The sequence below is a fragment of the Melanostigma gelatinosum genome (assembly GCF_949748355.1).
Source record: "Melanostigma gelatinosum genome assembly, chromosome: 12".
NCBI lineage: Eukaryota > Metazoa > Chordata > Actinopteri > Perciformes > Zoarcidae > Melanostigma > Melanostigma gelatinosum.
In genome coordinates this window covers 22911033-22933520 of record NC_136645.1, presented here as the reverse complement: position 1 = coordinate 22933520, position 22488 = coordinate 22911033, and the positions used below count along the sequence as shown (strand labels likewise).

The 22488-nt window shown below is 42.6% G+C and overlaps 2 protein-coding genes across 3 annotated transcripts in view; one reads left to right on the top strand and one right to left on the bottom strand.

The window, feature by feature from the left end:
- The window catches only part of rims1a (regulating synaptic membrane exocytosis 1a), a gene marked incomplete at both ends in the record, with an annotated part of 97215 nt that extends 88607 nt beyond the window's left edge, over positions 1–8608 (bottom strand). For both annotated transcript variants that reach the window (XM_079279683.1, XM_079279682.1), the window contains 2 exons: positions 3972–4043; positions 8448–8608. In XM_079279683.1, coding sequence (XP_079135809.1) covers positions 3972–4043; positions 8448–8608 — 233 coding nt within the window. The remainder of the gene's footprint in view (positions 1–3971; positions 4044–8447) is intronic.
- Positions 8609–10900: 2292 nt separating this feature from the next.
- asrgl1 (asparaginase and isoaspartyl peptidase 1) lies at positions 10901–21834 on the top strand. Its single transcript, XM_079279681.1, has 7 exons — positions 10901–11144; positions 11708–11903; positions 18081–18223; positions 18384–18538; positions 19863–19984; positions 20843–20953; positions 21148–21834. Exons 2-7 carry the CDS (start codon positions 11717–11719, stop codon positions 21360–21362), a joined length of 933 nt encoding a protein of 310 aa, XP_079135807.1. The 5' UTR covers positions 10901–11144; positions 11708–11716; the 3' UTR covers positions 21363–21834.
- Positions 21835–22488: the final 654 nt, after the last annotated feature.

Sequence of the window (22488 nt, the reverse complement as noted above, 5' to 3'; positions counted from 1 at the left end):
TTGTAACTGATGGTCGGGGCTCCTGGCGCAACTGTCAACCGTGGCGGACTGTACTCAGTGCGAGGGCCCGATGTCTATGGGCCTATGGTTTGCCTGTGTCGGCAAACCCACCGACCCATTTGGAAACATGGATCCAGGGTCGTTAACCATGATTGTGGGTGTGATTTTTTCACCGTGCCATTGCCATTCACTTCTATTAAAACAATGTGTTATTATGAAATTGTTTACTAGAAGTTGTTCATCTTGCCTCTTACTTTTGTTTTCAAAGATTGGTGCATTTAACTTTAAAAAGCAGTCTCCTGTATTGTTTCATATTGCAATATATTTTGCAGAAAATAGAATATTGCAATGTCAGTTTATTTTCATTATCGTGCATTATCTTTATTACTCAGACATGAAATAAAAATGTTTTTTTTAAAAGCCAACAGGTCGGCGGGAGGTCGGAATCCGCCATGTTGCACCGCAACTTCACCACTAGATGCTACTAAATCTTGCACACTGCTCCTTTAACAGAGTCAAGTCAAGCCAATTGTATTCATGAAGCCCGACATCATGAATGTGCCTCTAGGAGCTCAGGAACAGTCCTCCTGGTTTATAAAATCACTTTATAGACATAATGTTATTTCAGTCCCACCTCAATAGCCCCTGCAGAAGGACTACTGCAGGATTACTGACTGTAACGTCTGGTGAATAATGTGAGGGAATACTGACCGGAGAGGCACAGATTGTATAATGTTATAAACAGGGGGCCATATTGTGGGATTCCTCAGAGAAGCAGATGTGCTCCAGCTGACTTACTCTGTAATCCCACCTCCCTCTCTGATCCAACAACACACACACACACACACTCCAACACACACATACAGTGCACACAGAGAGAACATAAACAAGCTTTATCCTTTGATCATTGTGCGGCAGAAAAAAAGAAGAAAAAAAGACACGACTGGCTGCAGAGGTCACAGCAAACAGCAATGCGTGGAACCTCGTATTTCAACGCGCAACCAAGTCAGCGGGGACATTCATATGATATCAAAGAGTGTTTCAAATATAATTTGCAATTCAAGTCTGTATTAACAACCAGTGATCAAATAACCAGATACACACACACACAGCGGTAAAGGGAAGACGATCATTGAGCCTAGAAGAATGAGCTCATGAAGAATGGCTCCTGACCAGCCCATCAAGCATCCAATCCCCACTAATTGGAGACGAGATGGGAGGCGATGTTTCACTGAAAGCTAACCTCTGACCACCTGCATTCTCGGTATGACGCTAGTTGGCAAGCTTGCAAAGAGATGGAAGTGCTCCACGGTTTTGCAAGTCTAGGAATATAGAAGTAGAGAGGTTGGCACCACTGACTATATTTCCCAATGCAGATTTGCATATGAAAGTGTACTTTAAACTCACGGGGGTTTCCTCGATAATATCAAGGGGAATAAATATTTGGACGAAATATTTCGACTTTGTTCCTGAGGAATTTCATTTTTTTCTGTATGTGAAATAGCATGAAATACGACAGTACCCATGAATCTCAGGAGCACTAGCCATGGCTATAAATGTGTTGCAAGTGTGACAGGATTCGAAGATCGATCGCATTCTGATCGTTTTGCTGTCACGATTGGTAACAAACGCAGATGCACCGATCGATCAGTCTCATATATTTGTTTTTTTTTGCAGGTCATATTTACACACGTGGTACTGCATGGTAGTATTTACGTAGTGCAGACTTGTGGCACAATACGAGTCTGCCACGTGCCACGGACACACATATATTGTCAGGTGGGTCAAAATGTGAAAGCAGCATTCCTAGTAAGAAGTGTATAGTTTACGAGTTAATATATATACATATATATATATATGTATATATATATACATATATATATATACTGTTACACCTATTTTCTTCTGGGAAAGTAAAACATGTTGGATAAAGGGGACATTTTGCAAGAATAAAGACATTGCACTTAAAAAAGCTCAACTTTTCCACAAACCGGCTCACAAATCTTTCATGATGATTCAACTTTAGTTAACTTGTGCATTCCATACTGGCCGTCGAAGGGGAAAGAGAGCTAAGTTAAACAGAGGAAGCTACAGTTTATTAGCACCACTCATTTTTATATAACCCTGCTCTTCCAGATTATAAAATCCTTCACAAAAGCGGCACGATTTGTAGACAATTAAGTGACAGCAGTCCATGGTACAAACAGTCTCTCCAATAAGCTGTGTTGTCCTGTTAGTGACCAACTGAGCTATAAAGTAGCAGCCAGTTAGCTAGCTTGGAGAGCAGTAGCGGCTAGTGTAGCCGGCTAGTGTGTGGTAAGCTCTCCTGCCACCGTTGTTTTGGGGGCTTTACTATGGGAAAATAGAACTGGTTACTGATTTTGTATATTATTCAATCTTATCAAATATCACAACGTCACGCATTGTTCAACTGTTTTCCCAAGCGCACATGATGGAAAGTCATTCCTCCAGACAAGCAGCTTGGCAGGAGAGCTGAGCAAACCGTGAGACACCCAGAGCATCTGAATCCAGCCTGAGCCAATTCTACGGAGGAGGACGGCAACATTAGCTGATCTCTAATGACTCAACAGGATCTGGACAGGATTTACCACGCTGGCCACGTCCGTCTTTACAGCGGAAGCAATGTAGTTTCTGTCTCATAAATGATGGACGGCAACTGGGCTTGTGTGTGTGTGTCTGTGTGTGTTTAACAGGATATTAACTCACTCCGAGGGTAAAGAGGTGTGTGGCTTTGATTAAATATTTTTTCAGTGACACAAACTGAGGCATAGTCCCTAAATATAAATCAGAACAATTATAAATGAGTACCACACAAATTCCATAATAATGGCTTGAGTCATGCTTGCGAAAGATAGGTAACCAGAGCACGAGTTTATCTATTATACTGTTGACTCATCCAAGGTGTGAAATATATTTCACAACAATAACGTGAATGTGAGGCAAGGAAGAGACTGCCAGCTCTTGATTGGAGGTTGTTTTGGGCCACTTCGGGAAATATCAGTTATACAGTGCTTGTGCACACGCATTTGAGTATCTGAGGTCCCTACCAATCCGCAAAATGTGAAATAAGAAAATCCAGTCAGTTGTCTGTGGAGCAGCCTAGATCAGAAAACATTTTATTCAGCAAGCCATTCAGATCTAGCTTCCTATGTCACATGCAGGCTCATTGGAACCAGCCAGGCGGCAACCTCCGGTTCTGCCAAGTGAAACCTATGCAGAAGTGTCTTTAAACTTGTATTCTCTCTACTGACCAGCAGGGGGCGACTCCTCTGGTTGCAAAAATAAGTCTGATTGTATAGAAGTCTATGAGAAAATGAACCTACTTCTCACTTGATTTATTTCCTCAGTAAACATTGTAAACATGAGTTTATGGTCTGAATCTCTAGTTTCAAGTGTTCTTCAATACAGCATGATGTTCATTTAGTAAATGATGGTCTATTTAGAGTCAAATAGACTATAAAGCATAGTATGCTTTAGGGCAGGCTTACTGTGATTGACAGGTCGCTGCTGCTACCAGGAGACGTATACGCATTCCAAATATGGTCACGACTGTTCATTGGCTGGCAACGAAATCGACAAACTTGAGGCTTCAAAACAGCAGTCTACAAACCAATGGGTGACCCCACTTCTTATATACAGTCTATGGAACCAGCGCACCATATTTTCCTCGCAAGTCAATCACAGCAGTCTAGGTTTTTTCGGGAGGGGTGCTTAAAGAGACAGGCGCTTAAAAGAAGCGTTTCAGACAGAGGGTGATTACAAGTATATTCAGACAGACAGTGTGAGAAAAGTAAAGACTGTTTCGAACCTGAAAGCATGTAAACATGTTAGAGTAGAAACTCCAAATACATGTATGAACCTGAAAATGAGTATGATATGTCCTCTTTAAATTCCATATCGACGAGGTGATACAGAGTTGGTGGTTGACAAAAACGACTGTTGCCACTCACCGGACGTCATTTTGCTGTGGTTTCTTCTGCCCAACCAGGTTCACCGTTCTTGCTTGGATAGGCTTCTCTTCTCTGAAACACACATAGTTAGGAAAATGTCAAAGACTCTTACGTTTCTGTTTTTGGTTTTTGGACAGTATGACGCTCTGACTTTCTGCCTCTCTTATGTTCATAGGCTTTCCTATGAGTAACTGCTGGCTTTCAAATGTCAATATTCACCTTCTTCTCTTCATATAACCATGTGTATTAAGGCTCTATAGTTAGCTCTGATTATGTTCTCACTCCTAATGAATTGTAGCATGTTATGATTTAAAAGCATAGAAGCTCAGTACAGCTATTTTGCATCACCTGAGTTTGAAAGACATTCTACTCGCTAAACCAAACGGGCCAAACCAAAAGAGCAAATGCTCCGAATACGAACTGAACTGCTCCTTTAGACTCTCACTGCGGTGTCACAGGTACCCTTAGGCATCGAAGACAGGCCTTAGACAACAATGATGTGCTTTTGATACGTCCACTGACACATTTGCTGTGCGATTGGAAACCATCTCATCCATAAACATGAGCTCTGATCAGTCAGATCACACAGGGAACTCAAGAGAGAAATCCCCGCCAACGCCCACGCTGTCGAAAACAGACATGTCTTACTTATTGTCAACACTGTCGGTACCCCTCTCTCTAAGAGACACTTTCTGCACATTAGGAAAAGCTGATATCTCTTTGTACCTCATGCATTCGAACCTCGCAAAGTAGAGATTGAGGTAGATGTGATGTCCTTGGATTAAACCGTAAAGGACACTGCGTTACTTGCAAAAGGGACTGAGTACAGTTATGCTACTTTTTCCTGAAGTGATGTCATTTTTACTGGAGTCTGTTGTCTGAATACAAGATTAAAAGGGACCATAGAAGTAGCTTTTATTTGTGTAGTCTGCATTTTTCTGACATTTTCAAATTAATCCCACACTTTTTTTGATTTCTAATCATCGTTTCAGGCGTCCATTGGTTTCAGTGGGATCTGCATTTATCCCCGTAACATCCAACATAACAGCACTACTGTTTGTACAATCTCAGCCACTGTCTGCCATTAATATTTGCAAGAAAAATCAATGTTGTTTTTGCGAATCGATATGGTATCACGAAACATAATCATCACAAAACTCACGGTTGGGTTGGGTACGATACAGTGGAGCCACGGTTCGGTACGTTTCGGTACAGGAGAAAATTATAAATGCCTAAATACATCATAAAGTTATTCTTTGACTTTGAACAATGATGGAACTATACCTGAGTGACCCATCTTCTGGGGTGTCTTCTTAACAACACATAAGCATAAAAAACAGAACCGTGAGCGTCGTACCGAACGGTTCAATACGAATACGCGTACCGTTACACCCCTAATAATCATGCAAGTGTAATAATATTTTCTTACACTCCTACTGTATCGTTAGATTCCCTACACTGAAGTATCAAAAACAGTATCAGGAGGGAAAATTTGGATCAATGCATCCCCAACAGTTGAGGGGCTAAAACACCCTGAGGGTCCTTAAAGGTCCGGTTTATTTTTTTAGAGAGACTCAACTCCTGAATATAAGTAAAAGCCTGACTTTAGCTTGTTTTGTTTGATTTTCTGAGATGTGTCCCAGCTCTCTGGAGTTTGCATTTCATGTAGATCAGCTAAAAAAGCACAATGCATCGCAATGTACCCTACAATAAGTAGCACATCTTGGTCATCTAATCGAGAGAAACAACAGATGCAAGCAACAGACGCACAAACATACTTGAGCTTTTGCAACGGAAATATAATTCATTCCAGAGAGTAAAGATAATACTGACATTAAAGGGACAGTTCACCCCTAAATCAAAAGACACATATTTTTCCTCTTACCTTTAGGGCTATCTGTCAATCTATATTGTTTTGGAGTGAGCTTCCTAGTTTTGGAGGTATTGGCCGTAGAGATATCGGTCTTCTCTCCAACATAGTGGGACCAGATGGCCCTCGGGTTGTGGTGCTCAAAGCGCCAAAATAAAACATTTCTAAAAAACTCATCAGCAATGTCTTTTCCCAGAAATCATGACCCGGTTACTCAAAATAATCCAGACCTTGTTGTGCGCAATTTCATGTGGGGACTATTTTCTTTCTAACAAACTATACCCGCCAACCGAACTAAAACGAATATTACTGCTAGCTCACCTAGCGCCACTGAGCTAGCTAATGTTACAGCGTCATGAATGTTTACCTCTTTACATCAGTTTTATCAAATGTATTTTTATTCCCGTCTAGCTCCATTATGTTATAGAGAAGGCAGACATCTTTCCGGTTGATATCTCCAACACTCTGCAACTCACACCAGAACAATCTAGATTGACAAATAGCACTCCAGGTCAGAGGACAAGTGTATATTTCTGATTTTGGGTGAACTGTCCCTTTAAGAGATTGCAATGCAATGCAAAAACATACATACACTGAGTTTCCGGTTGCATCAGTTCAGTGCAGTGACCTGCTAAGCTGTTTGATCACTTGTGCTTGAGTGTATCAATAAAATGCACACATCTTTAAGGGCAATTCTTATCTTTCTAATGCAGTGAGCGAACGCCAGCCATTGAAGCTTTGTTATGTGGCTGTAGGGAGGAGCTTTACTGTACTCTGGTCCTGTACTTCCCATTTGTGTAACTGGGATTGAGGCTTTTAAAAGAAGGGAGGTCATTTACAGTTCATCCATCTGTCTTTGTGTAAATCACAGGCCACTTTACCTCATGATGATTACGGACAGGACGCAACAATTTATCTACCGTTACATAATTGCCGCTATGGCTATACACCAACAGGGAGTTATGCGTACACATATACTGTGATACTGCATGCTTTAACAGCTGATGGTGAGCGTAAGAGCAGTGCATTCTCTGCCTCTCTGCATTACAACCCACACGGCCCTACTGCTAGTACACTCACCATGCATGTATTCGTCAAACAGTACAGTGGAGATCGTAAAGACACGCACACGCACACCGCTTTGCTGTGGCAATCTCCATCCAAACAGTGATGAGGGGGGACGGGGTACGGGGAGGGGGTGGCACAGAAGCCAATATAGGTTAAGACATGCATGTGCTGACAGCCTGCCTTTTATTTTTGCAGCCGCTACAGTGCGATACGAGTGGATCCACGGCCTCTCCACTGAAAATGATGCATAGCCACTTAGAGCCGGAGCTCATGTGTTGGACATTTCCTTCTTTTAGATGCAATGAATCGATCTTCCGTTTCCAGAGCCGGGCCACCAGTCCGGCACACACAGGGGCTTAAAATAGAACAGGGACGTAAAAATGCTTGAGGAGCATCTGGCTTAAGGTGGGTTTGGTCTACATCTTTCTATCTGCCCGGTCTGTGCGTGCCGCTCCAATGCAGAAAACGCGGGGAAAGGCATCGACTTGATGCGTTCTCTGGGTCCTGGAAGGAAGCGGGGGCGGCCGGATGTGGGTCCGTTTCTGCAACGGATTCGGGGGTGACAAATAAAATCTGTAGGAGGCCGCTCTGCATGCATGTATGGAGGAGGATGCACACCGTGGATGCACACTGATGCAAAATTACATTACACACATAGCCCCCCCCCCCCCACACACACACACACACACACACCCTGTTATAGGCCTACTGGTTCTATAACAGCCTGTGTGATTGCTGTTCTGCAAGAGCACTGGCCTACATACAGCGCATACGGCTGAGAAAAGCGCTCAACCGCACCCCAGGAGCTGAAGACAGCAGCTGTTGAGATTGGATGCTGCACAGATAAAAGCCAACAGGAAGGGTTCTACTTCCACTACACCCTCAAAGCCGGGGCCTTCGGTGAGCGGGGAATTTAATAACTGCTGCATCCGTAAAAATGAAACATCCTGGGGAAAATGTCCGAGGCCTCGCCGGCTCGACTCGGGCCGCCGGCGTAAATGACATGCGGTGACATTAAGGGACACAGGTGCAGATGAGGAATCGGAGTGGAGTGTGACGCCGCTGCTGCTGATGATGCATGCAAGGGTGACACGCCCCTTTCATCCTTCCCATCACATCCTCGTCGTCCTCCCTTCCTGAGTTACACCTGACCCGCCGCCGCGCCGATCTCTCTCTCACTGTGACAATCTGTAATGAGGCAATCTGGTGGTCCTGGTCTACACTGCTTGTTTTTTCTCTGGCACCACAGCTGTAGCCTGCATGGGCCTGTAGTGAGTGAGTGAGTCAGTGAGTGAGTGAGTGTGTAAATGAGTGGAGTGGAGGGGAGGGGGGGGGGGCTGCAGGATGTGGACACACACACATGGGCTACACATATGCATGATCAGATACAGTGGAGTGATCCTGGAAACGTCTCATCCACGAACGGAGGTGGATCTTCAGAACGGAATTAGCTCAGGCCCAGTCTCTCTCTCTCTCACACACACACACACACACACACACACACACACACACACACTACCCCTCTCTCTCCACCTTACTTTATCATGGCTTCCTCCTTCGCCTCCTCCTCCCGTTGCCGAGCCAGCACAGCCATGATGATCTTCCTCTCCTCCTCCGTCAGATGGCTCAGGTCCGGCTCCGGGATGGCCGGGGCGACCGGTGGGCGCGGGCCGCCCCGAGGGCCCACCGAGGCGAACATCTTCTCCACCACCACCACCACCTTCCCTCCCTCCCTCCCTCTCTCCCTCTCCTCCTCCTCTTCCTCCTCTTCCTCCTCTTCCTCCTCCTCCTCCTCCTCCTCCCCCTCCTCGCCTCGGTCGGGATCACGGATAGAAAACCCGCTGGCGGAGCCCACGGATCACGACATGGTCCACGGACAAAGCGGCGGTTGGAGCGACTGATGCGGAGTTCCCATGGCGGCGACGGGGGGCACCCAGGGCGGCGGGGCCGGTGGCAGCAGCCCTGTCGGTGCTAGCTGCGGTAGTAGTAGCAGCGGTGACGGCGGCAGCAGCGGCGGCGGTGGTGGTAACGCTTCGGTTCCCGGTTGCCGCTTTCAGCCTCTCTTTCTCCCTCTCGCTGCTCCGCTGTCTTCTCCCCCCACCCCCCTCCCACCGCCAGCCCGCCCGCCTCTCCCCTCCGCCACCTCCGTATTACGGGGAGCCCATATCTCCGGCAGTCGGTCGGGATGATGGCACACGGGAGGGGGATCTCGCTTCCTTCCTTCAGGCCGGGGCAGAGGGGGGTGGGTGTGGGGTGGGGGTGGGGGGGGTCCTCTGAAGGCGGCTCAGGTCTCCGCTCGGACCAGTGGCCCGGCTGCGTGGCTGCGAGGCGAGGCGGTGACTTCTTGTTTTGCAGCGCCGCCGCTGATGCTGATGCTGATGCTGCTGTCAGGGAGACGGAACCGTCAATGGGACCGCAGCCCCTCAAGCGCGTTCACTTCTCCCGCGGCGGGAGCGCGCAGCTCTCATTTGAGAATGGGGGGCTCCACTCACCGTTAAGATGCGCGCTCACGCCAGCCTATCAGCACACTTAGGAAATAAAGGGTTCCTCGAGGGTGCATTGTCGGGTTTGTAGGACCATAACGCATGGACGTTTGGTAAGAAGAGTCCTTCAAGCCTATTTATTCCTTTTTAAATCACCAAACATCAACACCAACAATAGATTTTGGACTATTGTGCTTCTTTAAACATCCAAAATTAGGTGTTTATTTGTCTATTGGCATCTAGATTTCTCCTAAATTCACCAAAAGTTAGTATGAGATAATGTCTCATTTGCATATTTAAATACAACAACAAAAAAAGTCTTTGTGTAAGTAATCAACTGGTTAAAGCTTCATGGTGATGTCATAAATTACACCCCCCCCCCCCCCCCATTCACCTCTAGTGTCTCCTTCGATATTCTGTAGGTTTTTACTCAGGTTCTTTTTTAATATACCATTCATAGCCTGATTTACCACACTTTATTACTAAAAACTTGTCAAAATGTTTGATGGCTGCTGACAGTATTTTCAAATTCATGGAGTGAAAAAAGAGATATCCCAAATCCCCTCTGTAAAAACCTTTGATTCTATGTCAACAAAATAAAATAATTTTTAACCTTCCTTTATCCCATGTTCAGATTTCTGTAAACGTGTAAAACAAAAAGTAATTACCTTCATTTTCAGTAATCAACGGGAGTTACATATGAGTTAAATGTTTTACCTTATTGACTTCTCTCCTCTTGATGCATGGATGGATTTTAAGGGACTTATCCTCCTGACCAAATAACATTAAAATGGTCCCTGAATTGTCAATGAAAATTCAGCCCTAAATCACAAATCACCGGATGGCTTTTGTCATTTTCTGTCATTATTTATGGATAAATTAATGGAATTATAAGAATTTAAAAAATAAGGTATTCGGTATTAAAGTCTGGCTTAGTTTAAAGGTGCTAAATTTGAAATTCAGAACACATACATTGCCTCCACACGGGTCTCAACATGGCCATGCCTAACAGGTCAAACAACAGCAACAGTGCTGACAGAGCTTGTGGGGGAACCGGAGGACGGGTGCTACGCGGATGACTCCATCATTCCGGACGGCGTTATCAGCACTCTCAAATTAGTTTGATGCTATATCCATTCTCTGAATGTTGTGTAGAGAACCTTTAACCGTTATTTCAGTATGTCAGGGAGCAATAGAACAATAGTAGAACAAAGACAGAACAAGATTTTTGAGATTAACAAAAAAGTAAACACACAAAAAGTGACAAAAAAATTGGTCAAAGTTGGTGAAAATACAGTGGCATTAGTAATATGAAAGAAATAGTGAATGCAAGTCTGAAGAACCCTTTTCTGGTATTGTATGAAACCCTTTGCAGTGAGAGTGTTTGCACCCTCCCCCTCCCCCTCCTCTCTCCCACCAATCATTGTGTGTTAGGATGACGCGCATCCCCCTTTTTTCCCTTTTCTCTTTCCTCCCTCCCGCAGTCGTAAATATGGAACTATATAGACTGTGTGCTGTCAACAAGAAGCTCCCAGGACATCATAATGAGAGCAGGGCACATTATGTCTGTATATGTTCACTAAAATACAACTCAGTGTTTACTGCTGGACTACGCATGTGCACGGACTCTTCCATTTTTCTAAGGTAGAGGCTGGAAACACGACAAGTTTTGAGCTAGCTAGCTCTTACTGAGTGATGAGGAAGTGAACGAGCTGACGGAATAAACGAGGCTTCACGCTAACGACGTACTCTGTAAGTACTTGAACTACTTTATTCCAATATTGCAAACCGAAATGTCATTACCATACCATTACTATCATGTTATGATCATCATGCGGGCGAGGCTGCTAGCTTGTTAGCATGTAGCGTTAGCATGTTGCGAACAGTAAACCTAAACAGTAAACAGTAGACATGTGTGTTAGTTAATGTGCTGTACTAATACGATCATGGTCAAAACATTGTTGTTTGGGTTATGGCAATATATAAACAATATTGTGTAATATCCAGGTCAGCATCGTTCCGTTGAAGACACGTTTAAAAGACATCTATGGTCTCCGGTGAAGAGGTTCAAAACTGGTCTAAGTCAATATATAGAACCAAAAAATGCTCACTGGGTCGGCGAAAAACCACTTGATCGGGGCATCTCCACTTATGTTAAGATACACTGAGCGACACTTGATCCGGAGGTATTGTTTCTGTTAAACAGCTGTTTATCACAGTCCCTACCAGCCACCAGACAACATGCTTCATCGTATAGTCCCACACAATTTAATATAATTAAATTATTTCTCAAGCTCTACTCATTTCCTCCCCAGGTGATTGACATGTTTCCAGTGGTGGTGGTCCACGGAGGGGCGGGTCATATCCCGAAGGAGCGGTCCGAAAAGTCCATGTCGGGGGTGTGCTCGGCGGCCCGAGCCGGGTACGCAGTCCTCCGGGGAGGAGGCAGCAGCATGGACGCCGTGGTGGAGGCTGTGAGCCAGCTGGAGAACAACCCCTCCTTCAACGCAGGTAACGTAAAAACATTTGAAACATACGTAATGTCGCTTTTCTTCCTCGTATCAAAGTCTGAACGTTTTGCACTTGTTCGATACATATTTCATCTTTTTTTGTATTTGTTTTCATGTTCATGGAGTGCTATTCTATCCTATTGCTTAAGTGTATGATAATAATGTATAATAATTAATTGTTGTCATACTTTTGAATTAAAAGAAAAACACATAGCAATACATTTTAAAAAACTTTTTTTTACACCTCTACAAAAGTCGTTACTGTTACCTGCAATTAGTTGACGTGGCAGAGTGTTGACGTGGCAGAGTGTTGACGTGGCAGAGTGTTGAGGTGCTGCTTCCCTTTTTACAAATAGCCACATCTTGTTTTGGCCAACCAAAACAAGGTGTGGCTATTTGCTATTGGTGTTTTTAGGCACTTTTACATTGGTGGCTTGTTCAAGAGTTGAGTTGAGCTCTGAGGAGTGTTTTTCTGTTTCAGGAACGGATTAACTAAGTAGCACCACCATCAGGCAAAACGTGTACACAATAAATGCAATGGACAGATTGTTGTCAAACATATACAGTCTGGGCCATAAGTATTTGGACTGCGACACAATTTCTCTAATTTTGCCTCATTACACGACTCCAATGGATTTGAAGCTAATCAGTCAACATGTGGTTGAAGTGTCAACTTTCAGCTTTAATTCAATGAATAAAACAAAACAAATCACATTAACTGTTTAGGAATTACAGCCATTCTTACACAGCCACCCACATTTTTGGACAAACTAACATAATTGTGAATATAATCATTATTTTTAATACTTGGAGGAAAATCCTTTGCAGTCCATGATTGCCTGAAGTCTGGCTCCATAAACATCACCAAAAACGATGAGTTTCCGCCCTTGAGATGCTTTGCCAGACCTTTTACTGCAGCCTCCTTCAGCTGCTGCCTGTGTGTGGGTCTTTCTGCCATTAGTTGTATCTTAAGTAAGTGAAAAGCCTGCTCACTTGGGTTGAAATCAGGTGACTGACTTCGCCAATTGAAGAATATTCCATTTCTTTGCCATAAGAAGCTCTTGGGTTGTATTCACATTATCTTTTAGGTCATAATCCATTTGCACTGTGAAGCGCCGTCCAATCAGTTTTGTAGTCTGAATCTGAGCAGATAGTTTAGCCCTACACACCTCAGAACTCATCCTGCTGCTTCTATCAGCTGTGACATCACCAATGAACACCAGTGACCCAGTTCAATTGGCATCATGAGCCGTTCCTTTCCTTCTCCACACTTTTCTCTTCCCATCATTCTGGTACAAGTTAATCTTGGTTTCATCTGGTCAGTCTTTTTCAGATGTTTTCTGTTGAAGTCTAATCGGGCCTTCCTGTTCTTCAGTGTTACACAGTAAAATCGGCAGTGTCAATGAAACGCTTAAAGAGTCAATTTTAACACTGATTCAGTGAACATATGGTCCCTATCTACAGAGTGTTAAAGTCACAGTGGACATAGTGTTACATTTTTAGAGTCAATTTAACTCTGGTTAGAGTTAATATTTTACACTACACTACACTGAGAAGTGTTACTCAAGTTTGACACTATGATGATTCTCAACTGGTGGGTCGCGACCCAAAAGTGGGTCGCGGGCCCGTTTTCAGTGGGTTTGCCTGACAAAATTTTTTTTTTATTTGAAGGGCATTTTTTATGCAGCGGAATTATTCCAGCGTTTACGGCACTTGTTCAGCGGTGCAGGAAAAACACCGACCAATGCGTTGTGAATCACATCACGTGATGGAGCTTGTTGTGGAATATTTCCGTAACAAGTTCAGGAGTGAAGTTGGTTTTATCCAAAGTGTCTAACATAAAAACAGAGTCTTGATGAATGATCAAAGTTTCATTATTATTTAATGTTTGCAAACAGAGAACACAAAACACAACCACGTATTGCAGTGAACTGTGAATATGCTCTAAATGACACAGAATCAAAACAAGGCATTTATACCGGCCGGCAGAGAGGAACAGATAAAACACAGGAGACTAAGGCAGAAATGTTTAGTCTAACCAGAAGCAGCTGATATAGAGAAAGAACACGTCGGCTGTTTGTCCCGACTAAGATAGAAAAGTGACCTTTGTCCTAGACCAAATAGGTCAATGTGTTCAGACATCCAGACGCCCGTACAAATGAACTTTCTAAACAGCAATATGTCTCACAGAAAATATGACAGGAGGTTAAAACATTTTCTATCATTACAAGCTCAGCCAATCAAACATGTGTATTATGACAAGTTTCCTGACTCGAGTGAGATGTACACACACCGTGACACACGGGGAGAGACGAGGATACAGAGAGCAGAGCAGGACTGTTTATTGAGGTGTGAGTCGTGAAAGTCAAATCATAGGACGATCTCCAAAAGAGAGAAATGGCCAGAGAGACCAGAGTCATTCGACTCTGAAGAATTCACCTCTATGAGTCTGTCCAGTCAAACACTAATTTCTCTTTTTAGAAGATGAGAAAAATATAATATTATGGCTTTTTCACTTCATCCTGAATGAACTGAATTTAAAGCTGGAGGGTGTAAATAAAATATTCAGTGAAAATTATTTTGCTAAGATTCATTTCGTTAAGTAATTTACTTTTTAATCCAGCCGTTATTTTACTTGAATTGAGAAGAACATTTATTCATGTATTTCTATGTATTATTTATAATCCATCCAGTTAAATTTGAAAAATGACAATAATATTTGTTAAAATATAATTGATGTGTACTTTCTTTATTTGATTTGACAGTTGTTTACTACACAGAGACGTTACTACCACTAGACTTCTTGAATATAGATATACCCAAATTATATATATAATTAGGGTCCCGGCTTGTCATTAAGGGGTGATGGTGGGTCCCGCAGCCAGACCAGTTGAGAACCACTGATGTAAATAACACTTGTAGTGTTATTTCAATTTGACACTAGGTCTTTTTGAGTGTTAATCAGAATTAACTCTGATGAATTTACTCTTCATGAGTGTTGGACCTACTTGACACTAAGTGTTGATTAAGAAATTACTCCAAATACAGTGTTGATTTTTAACTGACTCCTGCCAGTGTTAAAACGTATTTACTCCCTTAGTGTAATTCTTACCCAACACCTTATTTTCAATTTACTCCTTTTTAACTCTTCAACAGAACACTTTTATGAGTTTTGCATTTTCTACTTTACCATGTCAGCTAACACTTCAAACAATAAAACTAAAAATGTTTGCAGGGGAAAAAATAACAAACACCATTATATCCATATCTTAATAACAATTTATTAAAAATAAAAAACATTTAGTTTGCATACAATTTTTCATTATCAGTTTAGAGATGAAAGTGTAATTCCAATTTGTGCTACATTGTGCAACAATTAAACTTCACTTTCAGTTTCAAAGATGGAAAAGCAACATTGTTCTTAAAAGTCATGATATATTTAGAATAGTACAATCTTAACAATGTCTGTAAATACTGAAATATGTGTGTTTACAGTGCATTTAGAGGATACACACATCCGAGTACAAGACCTTTTCACCTTCGAACAAACTGCGCTATCATCTGCAATCTACCAAGCAATTCAAACAAAAATCTGATTGGCCACTGAAAGAGTTGGGATGTTATTTTGGCTTTAAATATTCTGATTATCTGCTGGGAAAACTGGGAAATGGACTACATATCATATCAAATTTGACTGCAGTTAGATTTAATATTGGATTTTTGGTTTGCCACAGATAGTCTTCTATACCAGCAGGTGTTTGAAATACATTTGAGAGATTCACAGATTTCTACCTTTATTTCAATTTATCTGCTCATGGTGTAAATCGAACTGCACTCAAATTTGGTATTAAAACATACAGTTACAGATACAATATTTTAAAGTGACAGCCCTCATGACTCTATTGTAAAGGTCTTGGTTGGAATTCATTAGTATCTTGGCAGATGATAGAAAGTTGTCTCTAAGTTGAATAACAATAACTCTATTTTAACCACAGTAAATGCAGAAAAATCATCCTTAGGAAAATACAAATGACTGCATGGCAAAATTTGTATCTTCGTATTGAACAGCCAAATCTGATTTGAGAGACAAAGTTCTGAGTTGAGTACAGCCCTAAAATAAATATATATATTTTTCCCACAAGCGTAGAAGAACAGATGTGCTTGAAGAAGAGATATCTAAATTACCTCAGAGCTTCAGTCACCTTTCGTCCGGTTGTGTTCCGTGACATTATGGTCTGGTCTCTACCAGGTTTCTTGGCCAACGCAGATTTTTCCAACTGTGAAACGATGATTTTTGTTTTAAACAACATGATGGTATCTGTAAAAACTGCAAAAGTGAAATGGCATTTTGACCTACAACACAATTCATTCTGAGACACTGAAGTTAACTGTAACACGAACTAGCTTTCGTCAAACACATTAAAAACGACTGAATGTAAACGTAGGCAGCAATATATAACGCTCACGTTACTTTGAAAAGTGCTGATTCAGTTTAACAGACAGAAAATAAACTATTAAATTAAACTAATTGGCTTTAAAGTGAATCCTATGAGGGCCCATGCACTCAAAGGGAAGGTTTGATAATATAACAACTCCCCACACACGCAGTATTTGCTATTTTACTGTCATCTATCGACATTGAAAACAATACAACACTGTCAGTCCTCCACATTGACCTCTCTTGCCCACATTGTGGAGTTTGATGTCAGCTAGTTAGCCTAGCTAACTTAATGTACGAGCACATGTGAGCTAACGTTAGCTTAAAACTCGGTCAGGTTAGCCCTCTGCTATTCGGTATTTCAAGACACAAAAACAACTGGAGTGTATGTTGAACTACAATATTAAGTTGTTCGAATCATTCTTTTCTGCTGAAATGCCAAAATTTGGTTTCATAAGTGATTTAGAGAAACTTACCACAGGCTGTCGAGAAGTGCAAGATGGCGGCACGGTGAAACTCCTGATCCGTTTGAAAGGAGAAGGAGGGGGGCGGAACTTACCAGAGTACAGAGTTCTTTCCAGAGTACAAGTGAACAATGACATCAACACTTGTACACACGCGTTTTACTCTTGCTGTTGTTGTAATAACTCTGAAATAGTCAATGTACTTTGACACTGTATATTATACACTGAAAAGTTTAACTCTGATTATTTTCACCAACACTGGCCGATAAATTGGTAGTAATTACTCTTGCCGTTGTTGTAATAACTCTGAAAGAGTCCATATACTTTGACAATGCATATTTGACACTGGGGAATTTACTGTGTACCAGTGGTTTGCACCTTGTTGGAAACCCTCTGTATTTAGATTCATGAAGATCGTAGACTTTGACAATGACACGCTTACCTCCTCCAGACTGTTCTTGACTTCGGTAGATGTTATGAAGGGTTTTTCTTCACCAAGGTAAGAATTCTGCAACCAACCACTTTAGATGTCTTCTGTGGTCTTCAGGGCTTTTTGGTGTTGGTGAGCTTGCCTGTGCGTTCCTTCTTTTTAAAAATGTACCAAACTGTTTTTGGTAGGATTTGGTCAATCCTAATGTTTCTGCTATCTGACTGATAGGTTTGTTTCGTGTTTTCAGCCAAATAATGGCCCACTTCACTTGCATCGACACCTTTCTGGTCCGCATGCTGAGAGTTCCAAGGACCAGCTACCAAATGCTAATTTAACATTTTGAATCCTATTGTCGGCATCATCTGTCATGAAATAGTGACAACAGGCCACACCTGGCCATGAAACCGTTTATCAGACAATTGTCCAATTACTTTTGAGCCTCTGAAAATGTGGGGGGCTGTATAAAAATGGCCATAATTCCATAACGGTTCATGTAATATTTTTGATTTATCCATAAAGCTGAAAGTCTACACTTCAACCACATATTGACTGATTAGTTTGAAATCCATTGGAGTCATGTAAAGAGTCAAAAATTGTGTCAGCAAAATCTTTCCCCTCCAGAATTTTCCTGAATGAGCCCTTTTAACTTTCCCTTCAACTATATGTGTAAGTCTCTCCATAGCCAGACAATGCAACAACTATACTAGACCCAACTGGATCACATACATCTTAGGTACTTCATGAGCTGTCCTGCAGCTCTAGCTGTAGGCCAAATGTCTCCTCTGTGCACAAGCGATTCTTTGTCCCCAGAGGCTGGACCCTTTCAAATCGTCTCTTAACTTCCAGGGTGTGGGTCGGTGCTGAACGCCAAAGGGGAGGTGGAGATGGACGCCTTTGTGATGGATGGGAAAGCACTGGGCAGTGGTGCCGTGTCTGCTGTCCGCAACATAGCCAACCCCATCCAGCTAGCAAGACTGGTTATGTACAAGGTGCGTACATTTAGATCAGGGATGACAGAGAAAACATGCTTAAAAAGTATCAGTTTAAAAAGTGACCTTGAAACACACCTCATGCTTTCCAAGAACAAATAGCTTCTGTAATAGTTTCTAGATGTGTTTCATGGAGGGACATTTTGATACTCTATTTCAGACGAGTCATGTGTGTCTGACGTCAGAGGGGGCCAATCGGTTCGCCCGGTCCATGGGTGTCCCCGAGGTGCCCCCCGAGTCCCTCATCACCGAGTACTCCCGCATGCGCTGGACAAAGAACCTGGCACTCGACGCCGACCCCGTGGAGTGCCAAATGTGAGACGAAACACGTGTGACCTCTTTGTTTGTTGACGGAGCGTTTTTTGGATTCACAGCAGTCGCAAGTGATTCCAGTGGTGACTCGGCATAAAACACGTCCTGACGTTGATAGAAACTCAAACCAGCCCTGCTGCACAATCCCCTTCCCTGCTGTTGATTAGTACTGCAAGTCATTTAAAAAAACACTGCACAGCAATCAATCCTTTAACTGTCTCTTCAGACCAGCTGACCAAATACCGAGCAGATTGTGATTGAAGAAACTAGGATAGGATACACCCGGGGTTCCTCGCTGGAAACTCCTCTCTCCTCGTCTCCTCTGAGGCACATTTAAGGGACGGGAACATCCTCAATGATGGCAGGTTTTCCCAATCGAGGTGGGGGTGGGGGCTGAACTAAGAGCCCCCACAGATTCCCCTGGACGTAACTAAATACACTCCTCATGCCTCACAACCTCTTGAGTGAATATTTATTGGAAAGTGAGGAATCTTTGGAGCACACGAGCTCCCGAATCAACAATGGCAATTTTGATTTTGCAGCTGTCGTAGTTTGAGGAGCTTCTATGGATGTTTGCACAGGTTTCTTTTTTTATTTATTATTTTGCTTTGACTCTCGGTCATCATTGAAATTCATTGTTATTGCTGCAACTCCCTGCCAAGCTCTGAACATTTCACAGCTGCTTTTTACGCCTACAAGCAGAGAGGAGGAAAAAGAAGAAGAAAGGCCGAGCAAAGCAAGAAAAAAGGTGTTTTTAACTGGTTCTAACTTGGTTAATTCAATTAAATTTATGTTGTATCGCCCAAAATTTGCCTCAGAGGGCTTTACAATCAGTACACATCCTCTGTCCCAGGACCCTTACAGGCAAGGCAAGGCAAGTTTATTTGTACAGCACATTTCAACAACAAGGTAATTCAAAGTGCTTCACATGAAACCATTAAAAGCATAAAGGCAAAAGTAAAGGAGATTTAAAACATACATTGAAACAATAATTGATGTCTCCCTGAGACATTACGCTGCACGCAATCAACCATACACTGCCGCAATTCTGCAATTACTCGCACACAAACCACGTCTGGAAAAGATCTCTGCCGATCTGCGTTTTATAGTGTACGCCTTGCACGAACTCGGTCCCGGAGGAAATGGCGATATTTTGTGCACTTTCTAAATTTGAATCGATGTCTCCCTGAGACATTGCGCTGCACGCAATCAGCCATACACTGCCGCAATTACAGGAAGAACTCCCCCAAAACAAAACCTTTAACGAGGAGAAAAGAGGAAGAAAGTCAGAGTTGATTCTTCTGTTCCCGTATGTGTTGTTGTGTAGGGGGAAGATGGGCACGGTCGGAGCCGTGGCAGTCGACGGCGAGGGCAACATAGCCTGTGCGACCTCCACCGGGGGGATGCTGAACAAGATGGAGGGACGGGTGGGCGACACGCCCTGCATAGGTCAGTCCTCACATATGAGAGAGAGAGAGAGAGAGAGCTCTCTTGACACCCGTTGCACGGGGCAACCTTTGATTCTTTTGTAGAAACATAATGAAACGCACGTTCCTTTTGGATCAAAAGGGGCTTCCAGTTGACGACCAGTGTGATCAGACCAATTTATACAAGTGATGTCGGAGACACCGCGCCGACTGGCTCACACTCATAACCCTGCTGTTGCCAGACTCCAGAGCGACTTTTGAGAGGACGAGTAGAGATTTTTAACTTTTGTTTCGGAAGCATGTAAGAGAAAGACACAACTCTTTTTAACATGTATCTATTTGTGGCTACGTCATCTTCTGTCCGTTGCGTGAACCTCAGTGTGCTGTAAGCTGTGAAGTAGACGTCTATTGCTGCTGCTTTTCTATAACAATGGCAGCATTGCAAACAAACTTCAGTATGGGATATTACAGTATTGAGGCCAGATTGAATTATAGCTGTAGAATAAGTGTTAAAGCGCCACAATGTATTTCAAAAGACCAGCAGCTGAAGCATGACTCTCCCATCTAGTGACCCAGATGTGCAATTGCATCCTTTTAATAACTGCCGCTCCGTCGTCTTTTGCAAAGAAGGCTTTAGGCATTAAACTGTTAAACTGTGCCCTCGTTTACTTTATTTCTTACATCTTCACATTTGCAAATTACTTTAGAGGGAAAAAAAGTTGTAAATAAACTTTATTATTTTGTCCTATTCACCCAATTGATCACAATAGCTGACAGTTTTTTCCCACACCTGCCTTAAAGTCACAATGAAACTAAAAGTAAAAAACTTGAAATTCAATTATTTTATTTTATTTTATTATTGAAATGTCGCTGGCTGCAGGGAGTGGAGGTTATGCTGACAACCAGGTGGGAGCAGTGTCAACTACAGGCTACGGAGAAGCCATCATGAAGGTTACTCTAGCCAGACTCATCCTGTTCCACATGGAGCAAGGTAACACATACACACGCGCACACACACACACACACACACACACACACACACACACACACACACACACACAGTATTTCTGCAGTGGGACATGGTGTCACGGAGAAGGTGATTTGTTCTTCATGTTTCACTGACTTCTGGATGAACACTTCATCCTAAACAGTAACCTCATTATTTCTTCTCTCCTCTGTTCTCAGGTCAGTCGGTGGAGGCCGCCAGTGATTTAGGCCTGGCCTACATGAAGTCCAGAGTTGGTGGGCTGGGCGGGGTGGTGACTGTGGACCCTCGGGGCCACTGGGCCGCTCGCTTCTCCAGCCTGCAGATGGCCTGGGCTGCAGCCCAGAAAGACACCGTGCACTACGGCCTGCGCTCCGGGGAACACTTCACGCAGAGCACCGATGACCCACTCTGACAGGAGGTGCAACACTTCTATTTTTAGGATTCAATGAATCAAGAATATTAATACCAATGGTCCTGATGAACAATCATCTTCGTATTGATATTACCAATATGTAGTTATCTTAATAATCATGTGAGAGACATTAGTAAGGACACATACAGGCAGACTCAACTGATTAGGCACAATCATGAAATTATCTCCAGCACTCAGGCAGCCTATGATTTCTCTTAACACTGTCGTGAAGACCCATCATCAACAACCTGCATGATATCAGACACACTGGTGACTTATCAACATTCAAACCTGCACAAGCACAAAATGTCTGTCGATCAAAAATTGCATTTATCAGAACTATCTATAGACCAAAAGTTGCTTTTATAGCGTCTGTAGAACAAAAGTTGCTTTTACAGCAACTGTCTGTAGACCAAAAGTTGCTTTTATAAGAACTGTCTATAGACCAAAAGTTGCTTTTATAAGAACTGTCTGTAGACCAAAAGTTGCTTTTATAGCGTCTGTAGAACAAAAGTTGCTTTTACAGCAACTGTCTGTAGACCAAAAGTTGCTTTTACAAGAACTGTCTGTAGACCAAAAGTTGCTTTTATAGCGTCTGTAGAACAAAAGTTGCTTTTACAGCAACTGTCTGTAGACCAAAAGTTGCTTTTATAAGAACTGTCTATAGACCAAAAGTTGCTTTTATAAGAACTGTCTATAGACCAAAAGTTGCTTTTATAAGAACTGTCTGTAGACCAAAAGTTGCTTTTACAGCAACTGTCTGTAGACCAAAAGTTGCTTTTACAACAACTGTCTGTAGACCAAAAGTTGCTTTTACAAGAACTGTCTGTAGACCAAAAGTTGCTTTTATAAGAACTGTCTATAGACCAAAAGTTGCTTTTATAGCAACTGTCTGTAGACCAAAAGTTGCTTTTATAAGAACTGTCTGTAGACCAAAAGTTGCTTTTACAAGAACTGTCTGTAGACCAAAAGTTGATTTTATAAGAACTGTCTGTAGACCAAAAGTTGCTTTTACAAGAACTGTCTGTAGACCAAAAGTTGCTTTTATAAGAACTGTCTATAGACCAAAAGTTGCTTTTACAAGAACTGTCTGTAGACCAAAAGTTGCTTTTACAAGAACTGTCTG

Coding starts and splice junctions, on each gene's coding strand:
- asrgl1 (XM_079279681.1), top strand. CDS start 11,717: ATGTTTCCAGTGGTGGTGGTCCACGGAGGGGCGGGTCATATCCCGAAG. Junction 18,224..18,383: donor CAAGACTGGTTATGTACAAG/GTGCGTACATTT, acceptor ACTCTATTTCAG/ACGAGTCATGTGTGTCTGAC. Junction 20,954..21,147: donor CCTGTTCCACATGGAGCAAG/GTAACACATACA, acceptor CTCTGTTCTCAG/GTCAGTCGGTGGAGGCCGCC.